The 15418-nt window shown below is 35.9% G+C and overlaps 1 protein-coding gene across 1 annotated transcript in view; it reads left to right on the forward strand.

Moving 5' to 3' along the window:
- Positions 1–15418, forward strand: part of TMTC2 (transmembrane O-mannosyltransferase targeting cadherins 2) — a 390337-nt gene that overhangs the window by 209536 nt on the left and 165383 nt on the right. The window contains exon 4 of the mRNA XM_082665557.1: positions 14904–15018. Coding sequence (XP_082521683.1) covers positions 14904–15018 — 115 coding nt within the window. The remainder of the gene's footprint in view (positions 1–14903; positions 15019–15418) is intronic.

The following is a 15418-nucleotide window of genomic DNA, read 5'->3' on the forward strand; positions in this document are numbered from 1 at the left end:
CAGACTCTCAACCACTGCGCCACCAGGGAAGCCCTCTTTGCCTTTTTTTTTTTTAATTAAACATATATGAAATATTTCATTCATTGAGAAATATATACACATACCTCATATTTGAACCACTTAAAGGATGCTACTAAAACATGCATTTTGCAGATTAAGAGAAAGCTATTACCAGAACCTCCCCCATACCTCTTCTTATTTCACAGTTTTGTTTCTTTCATTTGTGTTCTCTTATTTTATGCTAGAACCCCCATTACAATCTCAAACAAGAGTGATGACAGCAGGATTTTTGTCTTATTCTTGTTTAAGAAAGAATGTTTTAAATATTTCACCATTAATTATGTATATTTTATAGGTTTTTCAGTAGACAGCTTTTATCAGTAGGGTTGTCCTCTTATTTCTAGTCTAAAATTTCTTTTTAGGAATTAATGTTGATAATGATATTCTCCACTCAATCTATTTATGTTAATGATTTATGTTAATAGATTTTCTAATGTTGAACCTACTTTGCATTCCTGGAATAAGCCCAAAAATTACTTATAATGTTTTATCAAATTTATATTCTTCTAAATTTGTTTTTCACCCGTGTCCCTGGGTGAGACTGGCACTTCCCTTCAGGGGGTTTGAGTTTGTTCGGCTTCTCCAATTTGACCTCCCTTTTGAAGCCAACTAAACCCTAAGCCCTTTTCCTCTTAGTTTCACAGATGTACGCAAGGTGAGTACCATCTTCAGAACTGTTTAACCTTCTGGATTCCTGCTTTCAAGCAGTCTCTAAGCTTAGGGATTGCCCTTACTTTCCCATCAATTAATACATTCCTTAACAAATACTTTGTAATTTCTGTCTAGCATGTGTTCTGTACTAGGAGGCAATCTCTGAACATCGAGTTTCACTGTACTGTCGGAAAGAGAAACACCCAAGAAACATCCTTCAATCTAGCATCTATTAAGGAATGGGTTAGCTATGTTAGAAGTTAGAGTTTGAGAATAGAGTTGTTGTTTATGACATAGAAGATAGTTTTGAAATTTTAAATTCTCCTTCCACAAGAGAACCAAGTTGCCCAAGTAAGCTAAAAAGTGTATTAGAGCACTGTCTTAAGCAAAATCAAGTTACAGGTATTTGACCCTTATAAAACACAGAAGGGTAATGTATATTTGTTTTCTGCTGTAATATAAAGTTGCAGATAATGTCACAGATACAGCAGATTTTCAAGAAGACAAACACACATGTTTTTTAGTTTTACCCTTATTACACGTGCACACCTATTACTGGTGATGGTGGAAGTAAAAGAAAATTCCAGTTAAGTCTCAAGGGATTATGGAAAAATCTGAGATGTTCCAAGTCGTATAATTATTGAAAAAGACTGTAGAAGGATGTAGAAGACTGTTTATATATAACTCTATGGGAGCAACAAAGTGTGAGCCCTATTTTTAATGCATATGGGTGTTAAATTAGAAATCTCTCCTCCGTTTAGTTTTAGTTTTTAGTTTAGTGTTAAATTTATTTCTAATTTAAAAATAGGAATATTACCATCCAGGGGGATCTAGTGGAAACATATATGTGCTTACTAAAATATAAGGACCAAACGCTAAAAGATATGATTTAAAAATGATAATATTATTTACCAAGCAAGACACTACAATCCAACTTGATTGAATAGTAGAGAGAAACAAGCACAAACAAACAAACAAAAAGCCTTGCTCGAGGGCTGGACTCTGTTAGGGGCTTTGTTGTGTCTTGTATTTAGGACTCTAAATCCCAATGATGTTAGCTGCTCTGAACATTTATTCAGTCACCTTAAACAGCATAATTCAGTTTCTCTATGTAAAACACCATGGGGTATTATATTAAAACATTAACATCTTTTTTGGGAGTAGTGTAGGCATACATTTTAATTGGGAGAACTTTCTCTCTAGGAATTGGAAGTTTAGAAAGAAGGAACTGGATTAGATATGGAATACAATAGCTGAGAGTCAAATTTTGACAAGAACAGATAACTGAGGTGTCAACGAACTTTTTTTTCAACTCTTTCCCTGGATGGCAGAGGAAACTTATAGTCTTGTAATGTTTGGGGCTCTGCATATTACAACTGGGAGTTTGTATAATAAAGAAATGCGATAAACTTTCTTTCTTCTCTTCCTCTCTTTTCTTTCCTCGGGAAAAGAGAGTAAATTTCTCAAATTATGTATCACGAGACTACCAGGAAGGAGCAGGAGGTCTGAGATATGTTGAGATAATATCTGGTTTTACTTTATCAGTTGGCTTATTCTTTTTTTTTTTTTTTTTTTGCGGTACTCGGGCCTCTCACTGTTGTGGCCTCTCCCGCTGCGGAGCACAGGCTCCGGACGCGCAGGCTCAGCGGCCATGGCTCACCGGGCCCAGCCGCTTCTTGGCATGTGGGATCCTCCTGGACCGGGGCACGAACCCGTGTCCTGCATCGTCAGGTGGACCCTCAACCACTGCGCCACCAGGGAATCCCGGCTTATTCTTTTTGAGTTTTACAAATAAGCTTTGGTGGTTTGCAAAACTGGTATAGAATACCTCATTTCTCTACTTAGTCTGTTTTCATATTATCTGAATATTTCCCAAGGACAGCTTCAAGTCGTGTTCACTCTAGTGGTTAAAACTGAATGCTGTTGTCCTTATTCATGTGAGTGTTGAAAACAATTTTCAAGTAGAGATAAGTTTCTGGGTTTACATAAACAAAGCATGAGCATATTAATTAATGCTATTGTCCAAATCCATGTGTTGTGTGTTTTTCTTATCTCCAATCACTATTTGAAATTACTTTTGCTCTTGCAATTCTATTATTAGGAAGCAGTGGCACAAGATTTTAAAAATCTCTTTTGCTTTTACAGTATAGGACAATGATTTTGAGAAAGTTTTTTCGGGCAGGTGATACAGTCACTAAAGTTCTTTCTGTGCCATACCTTTGGGCTCTGTGGTGCGATTCTAGAACCAAGAGTCTTAAGTGGTACTTTGATCAGAGACCTGCCTTGCTTTGATCATGGCTGTTGGTTCCCAGCTCATGTCTAAATTGAGCCTGGAGTAGATATTTACTTTTGAGGTTTTTAAGTTAAAAGTTTAGACTTAAAGAAGTATATCCTAACCCCAATCCTGATGATTTCATAGGGAAATACAGCTTCTCTGTGGGTTTTAATCAACCTAAAATGTAAATCCTCTGAACGTCAACACCACTTAGGACTCATGGATGGAATATAGGGGTTTATGCCTCTAAAACCACATATCTAGTCATAATTTCTAGTTGGTAATATTTATTAAACACTAATATGTATCCAGTAGATGTGTTTGGTGTAAAAGAGCCTTTAATGGCCTCTGAAAATTCCCTGTTGGGATCCAGTCCAGTTAAGATTAGAGCTTCAGGAAAGTGGGCCAGCCCTTCTCTTTCTCATAGTGCTCAACTGATGTGAGAATGTCATTTTAGTGCATTCACCCTTCTGGTTCTTCCTATTTATTTTACCCCTCTATGTACTAGCTTCCTTCTGCTGTTTGGAAGTAGACTTTCTGAGTTGTACGTTTAAGGCTGTTAAATGAGTAACATCATCCTTTGTTTCAATATTGTTTCTCAAGTGATGCGAAAATGCCTCATACAAGTACTGGCTGCACAGCCTTTGAAGAACCCTTATCTATTTGTCCTGTAGCAGCAAAAAAGGCAAAGAAAATTAACCTCCCTCTTTTTTTCTGTTGTTCGTAGTTAGCTGAAAGCACAGAAGAAAATACATTAAAATAATAGTTGCCCAAGATTTGTGCATATAGAAAGGTAGTTGATATTTTTAGAAATTTATTTAATAGCTAATTTTTCTTCTCATTAGCATTCGTAAGTAAATATTTTTCTACTCACATAAATATTTTATTCTTGATACTTGTTCTTACTGATCATTTTTCACTTTTTGAAATGCTGTTTTCTCTAGTTATTAACTCTACTTTTTCCATGTTCAGCACTAGGTGCTGAGTTAAGAGTGACTGTTAAAAATTAATATATTGGACTTCCCTGGTGGTGCAGTGGTTAAGAATTTGCCTGCCACACGGACCAGTACCAGTCCGTGGCCCGGGGGTTGGGGACCCCTGCTATAGTGGACTTTTTGTTTATAACAGCCCCTCCCAACTTTCCCTTCTCCTCAACAAAAAGTTTCCTCTCCTTTTTTTGCTGGACTCGCATGTGGTTTGCTATAGTTGTGTGTCTCGAATTGCAGTTGTTTTCTGCTCCCAAAGAAACTTGCTTTTGCTTTGCTGGTATTAAAAAAAAAAAGAATCTGCCTGCCAATGCAGGGGATACGGGTTCGATCCCTGGTCTGGGAAGATCCCACATGCCGAGGAGCAACTAAGCCCGTGTGCCACAACTACTGAGCCTGCGCACTGCAACTACTGAAGCCCGTGTGCCTAGAGCCCGTGCTCCACAACAAGAGAAGCCACCGCAATGAGAAGCCCGTGCACCACAATGAAGAGTAGCCCCCGCTCGCCATAACTAGAGAAAGCCCGCGAGCAGCAATGAAGACCCAGCACAGCCAAAAAATAAATTTAAAAAAATTAATATATTGAATATATTAATGTAATATAGCGTATAACATGGTGTCCTGATGGATGTTTGAGATATACTGCATGTTTATCTTAGGAACTGATTTATTTTTAATAAAATGTAATCTTTGATTTTTATTATTTTTCTCTTCTTAAAACTGGCTTTGAGAGTATTTAATGTTGCTTTGAGATTTGTTTTTCTTGGCCTGGGTTTGCTTGGCAATGAAATCCTCAGTAGCATGACCATTGATTCTAAATACAGGAGATACCCTGTTAAAGGGTATATCTAACTTGTTATGCTTTTTATGGATGATGATCTATTAATGGCATATTATTCCTTTTCCATAGTAATGTACTTTGCAGAGTTCTATTTTCTTATTTAATTATCTCAGTGATGCTGGAGTTTAACTTGGGCAAGCATTGTTATACCTGTTTTACAGATGAGAAAGCTAAAGGAGGGGTAGAATGCTTAGGGAGAAAAGGCATGGTAAGCAGGACAGATTTTGCAGTAAGGTAGATCGGGGTCCTAATCCTAACCCAGACCATGAATAGCTGTTATTATCGTCCTTAGAGTGTCAAGTGGCTGATCTGTATAGTGAGTATAGCAATACCACTGTGTGGGACAGAGTGTGTGTAGCACCCTAGCCCAGGGTTTGGCCCATATTCCATGTTTACTTACTACTGTTAATAAGAAATAGGAGAGTCCAGTAATTTACTTCAGTGTACCCAGATCTAATTGTTAACAGAATTAGAACTAAAACCTTAGGTTTGGGATATTTTGGTTTATGTCTCCACATCAAATTTCCTTTTAGTGACACATAATAGGAAACTAACCTGGGACCGTTCGATGGCAGGGACCCATCCAAATGATGACAGGATTCACTGTGAGATAAAGTAGATTATGAGATTGGAGTGTAAAGGAACAAAAGAGAGAACTAAAGAAAAAAAAAATCACTTCTCTGTTTTCCCCCTGGAGTTGTTTAGAATTCCTGAACTCTTGCCCTTTCTAAAGGTTGTTCGTCTTTTAGAGCTGAACCAGACTCAAATGATACTAAATATGTCAGAGACAAACTGTAAGAGATTCTTTGGTTCTATTATGTTCCTTATATGAAATCAGAAGTAACTCAACTACTCTGTAGAATTTACAGTCAACCTATGGTAGTGATTGAACAGCCTCATAGGCTAAGAGATCAGCCAGATGTGAGGAATTTCTGATGAGTCTTTACTGAATTGGTATGTCTTTTGTATAAATAGGGTCACTATATACCAGTTATATATTCACCAAGTGTTTTAGATTGACAGTGTAATAGGCCAAAAAAAGGGTCTGTTGGTAAGATTTGAGGAGAGCCTGAAAGCTCAGATGATTCTAAATTCTTCCTTGTCCAGTCATTATATTTGCAAATGCAATTGTATTTGCTGTCTTCATGTATAATGCTGTGGGTTAGTTAATCAGAAACTTCACAGAGAGCACATTGCTATCAGGTAGGAACATAGAGAGATTTGTTTTCTTTTGATGGAGAGGCAATGGGAAAAATTTTGAGCACAGTTGGGAAATGAAAGAGTGAAGACTTCCACAGGTGAGACCCAGCTTCACAGACCATGCGTGGTACTGATAGCAGACACTGAACTGTGGACCTGGGGGTGGCTCATAGTTAGTCAGAATACAGTAGAGATTGCAGATGGTAAAACGCTAAGGAATAACCCTAGATGTGTTAAAACCAAAAAACCTGCACTGAAATGTATATGTGGATATTACAATATGCACATAGATAGCGTAGTGACTAACAATGCTGTGAAGACAATGTTGACATATCAGTGGAATACTAAATTTTATCTTTTCATTTTTAATACTTTTTTCCCTTATTAGGAATAAACTTATTTTCAGCTCCGTGTGAAGTAACCAAAGGTAGGGAAATGAGAAATAATTGCATATTATAAAATTGCTCTAATTAGAGTGTAAAAGTGTATAGTATATGTATTCCGGTATCATATGAATCATAATCTTTAAATTATGTGTACTTTTTCCACTTAACATTTTAGCCAGGCAGTTTTTTTTTACCCACTTTATGTTCGTTTCTATAATAATCCAAGGTATAATTACCAGGAAAAATAAATTCTTGTAGGCTTATAAGGGCTCATATTTCCCTGGAGTCACTATCATACAATTAGTAAAAAGCCCAGGCTACAAATGTTGACTCCCTTACAATGTTTGTTAATGGATAGAATGAGAAATCATTCTGGTTAACAAGAAAAAAAAAACCACATTCACATTAATTTTAAGTTTCATGCAGTTGAGTGGCTCTTTTTTCCCCTCCTTCTACTTTCTTTCTCTTCCCTTTTCACTGAGATTAGAAATTTTAACGTAATTATCCTTTATATTTTAAAATGACGTTTATTTAACTTATATCTTTAGTAACACCATTTTTGGAACACATCTGAAGTCCAAGTGTTCCATACTGATTAAAACAAGGGTTTTGGAACCAAGCAGACATAACTTTTAGCTCGGTTAGCTTTTAAGTGTCACTTTCTCTGAGGCACAGTTTCCTCATCCAGTACAGGTACACTAGGCACTCCTGTATTTATTTCCTTTTGCTGCTGGCCTGGCTTAGATAACTGGCAAATTTCAATGTTTAAACCTTTTTTGGGGGGTAGCATTCTGATTTCAAACAAGTAACTTAGAATTGGAGGAAGCAAAATTTAGGATTTATCACCTTATTTTTTTTTATTTTTATTTTTTGCGATATGCGGGCCTCTCACCGCCGTGGCCTCTCCTGTTGCGGAGCACAGGCTCCGGACACGCAGGCTCAGCGGCCATGGCTCACGGGCCCAGCCGCTCCGCGGCATGTGGGATCCTCCCGGACCAGGGCATGAACCCGTGTCCCCTGCATCGGCAGGCGGACTCTCAACCACTGCGCCACCAGGGAAGCCCTATCACCTTATTTAAAACAGTATTAAATGTTTCAATTTTGCCAGATCTTTACATAGAACTTGGTGTTGCTATAGGGACTGAAGACATATATTAAAGTTCTAAAGTAAAAATAAATTACAGCTGAAGGCAGAAGTCAAAAATGGAGTCCTTGCTGATTCTGGTGGCTGTGTTCACTGCACCAATGGAATGGAAATGCTGGCATGATAACCCTGAGGCATGACTCCATGCCTGAATGTTAAGTAGCTGAAATTTGAATATTAAGAGATTCATTCATCTTTTTCTTTTAACATCTTTATTGGAGTATAATTGCTTTACAGTGGTGTGTTAGTTTCTGCTTTATAATAAAGTGAATCAGCTATACATATATCCCCATATCTCCTCCCTCTTGCATCTCCCTCCCACCCTCATTCATCTTATTAGCTAATTTTTCAAAGAGTAATGCGTGCCGTAATCATAAAATTATTTAAACTTTTTTTTATAATCAATGAATATAAATATCTCCAAACTTTTAGTGTAAAGTAAAAATATCCTTGAATGGCTTCCTTGGTGACGCAGTGGTTGAGAATCCGCCTGCCAATGCAAGGGACACGGGTTTGATCCCTGGTCCGGGAAGATCCCACATGCCGCGGAGCAACTAAGCCCATGCGCCTACAAGTACTGAGCCTGTGCTCTAGAGCCCGTGCTCCGCAATAAGAGAGGCCACCGCAGTGAGAAGCCTGCGCATGGCAACAAAGAGTAGCCCCGCCTCGCCACAACCAGAGACAAGCCCGCGTGCAGCAACAAAGACCCAATGCAGCCAAAAATAAAATAAGTAAAATTAAATTAATTAAAAAAATATATATCCTTGAAAAAATTGCTCAAATCTCCCTGCATTGATTTTGTGAAATATATCAAGTGCTATGAAATTGCAGTAGTTAATTTACAGTAAGTTTGAATTACTTTATGAACTTAGAACTGCTGTATTTGAATGAGGGCTTTGAAAAAATTTTGGAGGGATTCATTGCTGTAGATCACTTAACATTTCCAGACGGGGCTCACATTTGATTTTCTCTTTAGAAGAACTTTTGCAAGATGGGAATATTTAATTGTTTTTCTGCCTTTCAAAGAACATAAAATGAACTGTGGCAGATTGTGGACGAAGTACAAGAGAAGCTTTCCTTGTGAGTTAAGGTCAAGTTTCTTAGTAAGTGGATACCTTTTAGATGCAGTTAAATACCAGTGTGAAGGGCCCTTGAGATATGAGTTATTCTTGCTTCTTTGCTTCCTGACTTTGTTTAAAAGAAAAAATTCGTTTTCTTTTTGAAAATAAAATAACTTTACAGATGAGATTTCCTAAAGCTTATCCAGTGATACCTAGAAGCATCTGTTTGCTTTTCCTTAATATAATCATTGTATATGCTTAGTCCTAAGAACTAAGTCAGGTACTTGTTAAACAATGCTTTTTAAATCTCTTGTCACATGTAAGGCATCTTCAGGGCACTTAGGAGTCCTTGATAAATGTACCTAAATCCCCAGTATCTTTGAGCAACAACCATTTATTTACATAGGTAGACTCTGTTCTCTTTCCATTGCATTAACTAGAAAATGTGACATTTAAAATTCCATTCCCAAAGAAATGTAAAACACTTAATATATTGTTTGGCATTCATTTTTCTGTGGTATAGAAAATACATTATGAAATATGGGTACTAGATAGCTTTAGTTTGTTGTTTCTGGAGTATTTTGTCCCTACCAGTTCTGAGGGGATGACTCATTTGGATAATTTATCTTGGTTCTGTATTATACTCTAGTCCCTCAATTAAATATGTGTAAATATTGAGTATTATAATATGTGATCTACTTTGTATTCTGACTCAGTATTGAGAGGGTGAGATTTCGATGCCTGGAAACAGATCTGGTTCTCTATTGTCATTAAGTTTGCAATTTAAAAAATTAACTTCAGTTCATACATCAATGAAATGGGTATAGTAATGGACCTCAAAGGTTATTTTTGTGTTAAATAAATTCTGGACACTGTCAAGCATATAGTAAACTTTAAATAAATGAAACTACTGTTATTTTTATTATCCCAATATACATATATTTTTATTCCTTCTCCACCTCCCCTTCTCCCTTCACCTTTTCCTTCTCTTTTTCTCTACCTAGGCTTGTAGTGGTGCACATTAAGCCCATGAAATGGGACAGTAGTCCCCCAACAAGAGCAGCTTCTTATAGTATAAACTGTGTCAAAAATAGGAATAAAATGAGTACTCTGAATATTTTGAAATACTGTTTGTTGGGAAAAACTTTCAAAAATTACATTGAGATTTTAGGATAAACTGATTACATTTTTTTAAAACTTCAAATAAGTGCTTTATTATCTACAGTGCTTTAATGTGTGAATTGGATTCATCTGGGCACACTATTAAAATATAGACTTTGAAAAACTAGATACATTTTTTTAGGCTTCACTCACAATTTCTTGGAAAAATTTCAGGGATTTTATTCCAATCAAACTGTAGTTTTAAAGGTCACTGCAGTGAAATAAATGCATCAATAAAATATACGAGATTAAAAATTTTAAAAGTGTAAATGACATTAAATATTAATGAAAATACAAGATCTTTAAGTTATGTTGGTCCAAAGTATAATTACCAAGTGAAAATTTGAAGATAATCTCAAACATCTGTTTCGAATTGTCGTAGTACAAGAAAAAGTTTAGTGAATGTTAAAACCCTTTATTCCTGAAGTAGGATATAGAATAACCCCATCTCTATTTTAAAAGAATGTGAAGTGTGACCTTCATTTTCCTTTTGTCCATTCTTTCCTATCCTCCCCTCCCCTCCATTCTCCTTTTCATCCCCTGCTACCCAGCTGCAGAAGTTAATTATATTCCTCAGTTTGCAGCCAGTTTTCAGGGTGATCCCTACAACTTTCCTCTCTTTTATTTATGTATTTATTCCCTTTTATCTCTATTCCTAACTTGAATTTCCCTTTGCATCATAGGTAACGGTTCTAATGTACTTGATTTGCATCCTTAGATTTATAATGTACCCTTGTAAAATATGTAGTGAGATTTTGGGTGGGAATGAATTTTTAATATTTTTAAAAGAATGCATTAGATATTTTGAATCTTTGTAGGCTTTTCAAGGTCCATTCATGTTACAGTATTTACATGGAATGTGCTGGTCCTCACTGCTGTATAGTAATCCATGAAGTTTATGTCTCACATGATACTCCCATGATGGACAGGTCGATTATTTCCTACTATCAGCCAACACTAAGAGGCTTGCATTAAACATCCTCTTAATGTTCTCTTAGAATTTCTCTGGGAGTGGGATTGCTGGTCAGGGATTATTCATGACATAGTCCGTAACATTTGCTGATCTGTCAGATGGCAGAACGCAGTGGTTTCCCCAGGCTACAAGGCCCCCGACAGTGCACAGGGCCCATTCCACATGCCTACCAGTATTTGGCCTTATCCAGTTTTCTCATTTTTGCCAATCTCAAGTCTCATTGTTATAATTTGCATTTCTCTGGGTTACTAAGGAATTTGAGTATTAGTTAAAATTATTTAATGTATTCTAGAATTTATTTTGGTTTCCCCTTTTGTAGATTCCTGTTCATATCCTTTGCCCATTTTTTTCCCCCGCTGTTGGATTTCTTATTGCTTTGTTTGGAGTTCTTTTTATTTCTAAGTACAGTTCCTTTTTGTTTAGATGTTTGAAATATCTTCTCCTGGTGTATTAATGCATGTCCCTAGTGTCCTTCAATAAGTAGAAGTCCTTCATTTTGAGATACTCAAATTCATCAATTGTTTTACTTTTTGAGTTCTGTTTGGAGGTCTTTTTAAGAAGCCACTTTCCCTTCCACAGAGATAATCTATATATTCTTCTGTTAGCTTTACTTTTTCACATTTATCTTTTAAAACCATCTGGAGTTTACCTTTGTATATGGTGAATATGCTATGAAGACCCAGTTTCATTTTTCTCTTCTATTATGGTTATTAGAATACATTTTTTGTTGTTAATAAATTATGCTAAAATATTGATTGGAATTATATAGAATTTATAGATGAATTTTGGGAGAACTGACATCTTTATAATGTTAAATTGTCCCATCCGTGAGCCTTGGAATATTTCTCCATATTTTTTGAGTTTTGGTTTAGATACTTTCAAGTCATCAGACCAGCTAGGTGTAAAAATGGATCTGATATAAAACAGTTGACTTGGTTGATATGATCAAATTTGTCAAGTAATAGGAAAAAAAAAAACCCCTAAAGCTACAGTGATTAATTCTGTAGGTTAATTATATAGATTTGAAATCGTCACATTAGCCCTTTTAAGATGTACTTTTTATAGTTTATTTTAATGTATTTTCCTTTAAACTATAATATATCTGTAAAAACTAAATTTTAACTGGTTTATATGTCAACAATGTTTTTTTTTCCTACTTTTTGTTTTATCACTGAAACATGAACAACTTTTGTGAAAAGGTTACTATTTAGTTGACTACTAATAGGATTTTTAATTTTAGGTTATATTCTGTAGGGTAGCTTTATATTTTTAGAAGTAATCTTTAGGTTAGCATTGGGTTCTGGTAGCATTGAAGCAAAAATCAATAGTATTTAAATTTAAATAGGCTTAGTCTTGTCAGCTCTTACTTAAAAACCTAAACTCTCTTTTGGTAAACACAGTACTAAAGAGCAATTAGGAAGAAGGGGTTTTGAAGAAGAATTGTTTTCATATTTGAATGTGATGAAATCCTCTATGTCGGTGCCTTGCAGGCAGAGACCAGAAGGAACACACTGGTAGTAAGGAAGTTGGCTTAACTACTCCTTGCACTGAAGGAATCTCATTATATGCCCTGTCATTGGATTTGGATTTTGGTTGGGTGATTTGGGAAAGGGTCTCAGGAAACAGGGGAGTCCTCTAGATCGGATGCTGGGACAATTCTATCTATGCCTGGTTAAAGAAGTATTCGTTTAGCAAGAGAGGGGGTTGTTTGGTATTTTGTGGGTTGTACAGTGCCCTTTTTCTTTTTTGTGTTTAGTAAAATTATGAAGTGATCTTGCTTGGTATCATTTACCATGGTCTCCAAGTAACCTTGTCTCCAGCTGTTTTCCTGTTGTATATGTACAACGGAAGAACAGAATGGCCTGTTGGTGAGTGTCAGATGAGTTCAGGACATCAAAGTCTACCCTTTCTTTCCTCTCTCCCCTACTCCCTCTTTCATCCATAAGCAATTAAAATTGTTTAAAAACTACGTACTTAATTTGGGAATTTTCTTCTTTTTGTAGTTACCTAGGGCAATGACTTAATCATAAATACGTGAGTGATTTCTGTTTGGACAAAAGAAACTTAGTAACATGCTGTGGCTTTGCCACAGATAACTTTACTGATGATTTTTAATTTATAAGTTGTAGTCTTACTTTGAAATAACCATCTCCTCTGCTGCCTTTCCCTGCGGAAGACATCTTAGATTCTTTGCTCTTACTTTTCCCCCTACCTGGAATCGCTGGTCTTTGCAAGACTGCTTCCTTATCCTCAGTTTTTAGAGATAACACCCATTTCCCTATTTCTAAGATATCCCTGTTTAAATTAGCCTCATTCCCTCCATCTTACTTTGTTTTATATTGTTTGTAGCACTTATCACCTGAAGTTCATTCATTTCTTCTATTGTGTGGTCCTCCCATCCCCACTCCACTCCCCACTTCAAACATAAGCTGCGAGTGGGTGAGAACTTGTATGTATGTACAGTTGTGCCAGCCCCCGATAATGCTTCTGGCACAAAATAGGTGCTTAATAAACAAATACATTTATTAATTAATAAATGAACCACTAACCAAATGAGTAAATGTATATTCTAGACATAATTATGTATTTGTTGACTATTAACTATTAATTGGGCTATAAGTACTTGAAAAAATGTCAATCAGTTTCTCTGGAAATATGCCTTAATATTCAAACTAATTTCTTGCTATAATTTTTTTTCATCATCTGTGTTCAAAGACTACGGGTAAGATGGGATAGCATTATAATGATGTTTTCCTGGTGCTTAAATTACCAGTTGGATGCATTGGCTATTAGAAGTTTCCATTGAGCCATACTTTGTTATGTTGGTGGTGGGATGGGGGGGTTGGATATAAAATACATATGGTGTTTTGCCTATTAAATTTAAAGATAATCATAATTTATTTTACTATATGTTTTTCATACTTTTTATTTTTTTAACTTTTATCTTTCAAAAAGATAAGGATTCAATTTTCTATGGACTCATAGTGCCAAGGCCTATTCGTAGCGTGTGAATGTTGGTTTGCAGTGAAAGATGAAACTTAGTGTGAAAATATTTATTGAGTATTTGCCACGTGGCAGGCACCATCTTAAACACCCTACGTATACAAGCTCATTTAATCCTTGTCAACAAGGAGATATTATTCTCCCCCATATTACAGATGAGTAAACAAAGGCACAGAGTGTTAAATTACAGGCCACAAGCAAATTTGGGATCGAAAGAGGCTACATATTTTTATGCATTAAAAAGTGATGTCTCAAAACCCCTTTCATTCTTCATATACAGCTATTAATTACCCAAATAAATAGATCTTGGCACACATGAGCCTTCTCATCCTCATCGTCTAGTTGGGAGGGACTCTGATTTCAGGACCCGACACCCCATCTCCTTATGGGAAAGAAAGAAGACAAGAGAAGCACCCAAGTTTGAGGGATAGGTCTGTTTGAGAGCCATGCTGTGTGGGCAGCTGTTAATCGAGTGTCTTCTAATATTGAGAAATCATGATTAGTTGGAGTGAAACGTAAAGGGTGTACAGAAAATGTCAATTTTTAAGTGTGACTGTGTGTGAAAACACTGTTACTGATTTTACCATGTATGAATTTATTAACAGGAAGGGTATAAAAGAACATTATATGTGAATAAACCATATATACTTCACTGTTTTAAGAAGCATAGTGTTTACTGATACATTCTGATGACTATTAAGCCTTTTTATAGCTTTGATATACTTAGTTATCTTCTTTTTTATTCCCAGTTCTTCTATGTCATTTATCAGTATTTTTGTATTTGAATGAAGTCTTTATTTTAAGATGATTTCTTACAGTTTCTGGTTTAGTAAGTATACAATAATTTCAGTCCACGAAGACCCCTACCAAGATTTGAAAGAGCTTCAAGTCTTTGTAGGTGATCTTAAGATAACATAGTTCTTGGCCTTATGATGAACTGTATGTGTATATCAGCTTTGAGACATAGTTTTGTTTTAGGCTTTCATTGTATTTAATCCCCTAGTTTGATGAAATGTTGGAGTACAAAGGAAATAAATTTGCTTTCTTAAAAATGTTTTATGAGAGTTTTTTCTCTCATTGTGGTACTTCCTGACGGCCTGATATTATGTCATATATAATTGGAATGACACTCAGCCTGAATACTTCTTTCTCTTTTTGGCAGCATGGGGTAACCTTGGAAATGTTCTCAAGAGTCAGAGCAAAATTTCTGAAGCTGAAAGCGCCTATAGAAATGCTTTGTATTACCGAAGCAACATGGCTGACATGCTTTATAATTTGTGAGTATGCGTTGCTTTCTCTGGTTTGGTTCATCTTTGAAACATGTGGCGAGAGGGGCTATTGATTTAACTGCTGGAAATGGAGATGATGGTAGCTGATATTCTGAAATAGTCTTTTCATGAATCATGCCTCTGAGATCAGTAAATGGATGGTATATGTGATCTCTGTTTTGGGCCACATCATTGATATTCATGTGTATTGATATAATATGGCTAGGTGTTTTTTTTTGAAGTACTATGCCATATAACATAAAAATTGGTTTAAATGCTTTTAGCTTTTTGTTTTAAAAAGTTCACATCATTAGTACTTGGTTGTGCTCATAAAATAAGGCTGCTATGTATGATACTCTATGTAATTGATATCTTGATTTTTAATAATAGATTTTATCCTCTGTTAAAG

The sequence above is a fragment of the Grampus griseus genome, assembly GCF_964374135.1.
Source record: "Grampus griseus genome assembly, chromosome: 11".
In the NCBI taxonomy this organism is placed as follows: domain Eukaryota; kingdom Metazoa; phylum Chordata; class Mammalia; order Artiodactyla; family Delphinidae; genus Grampus; species Grampus griseus.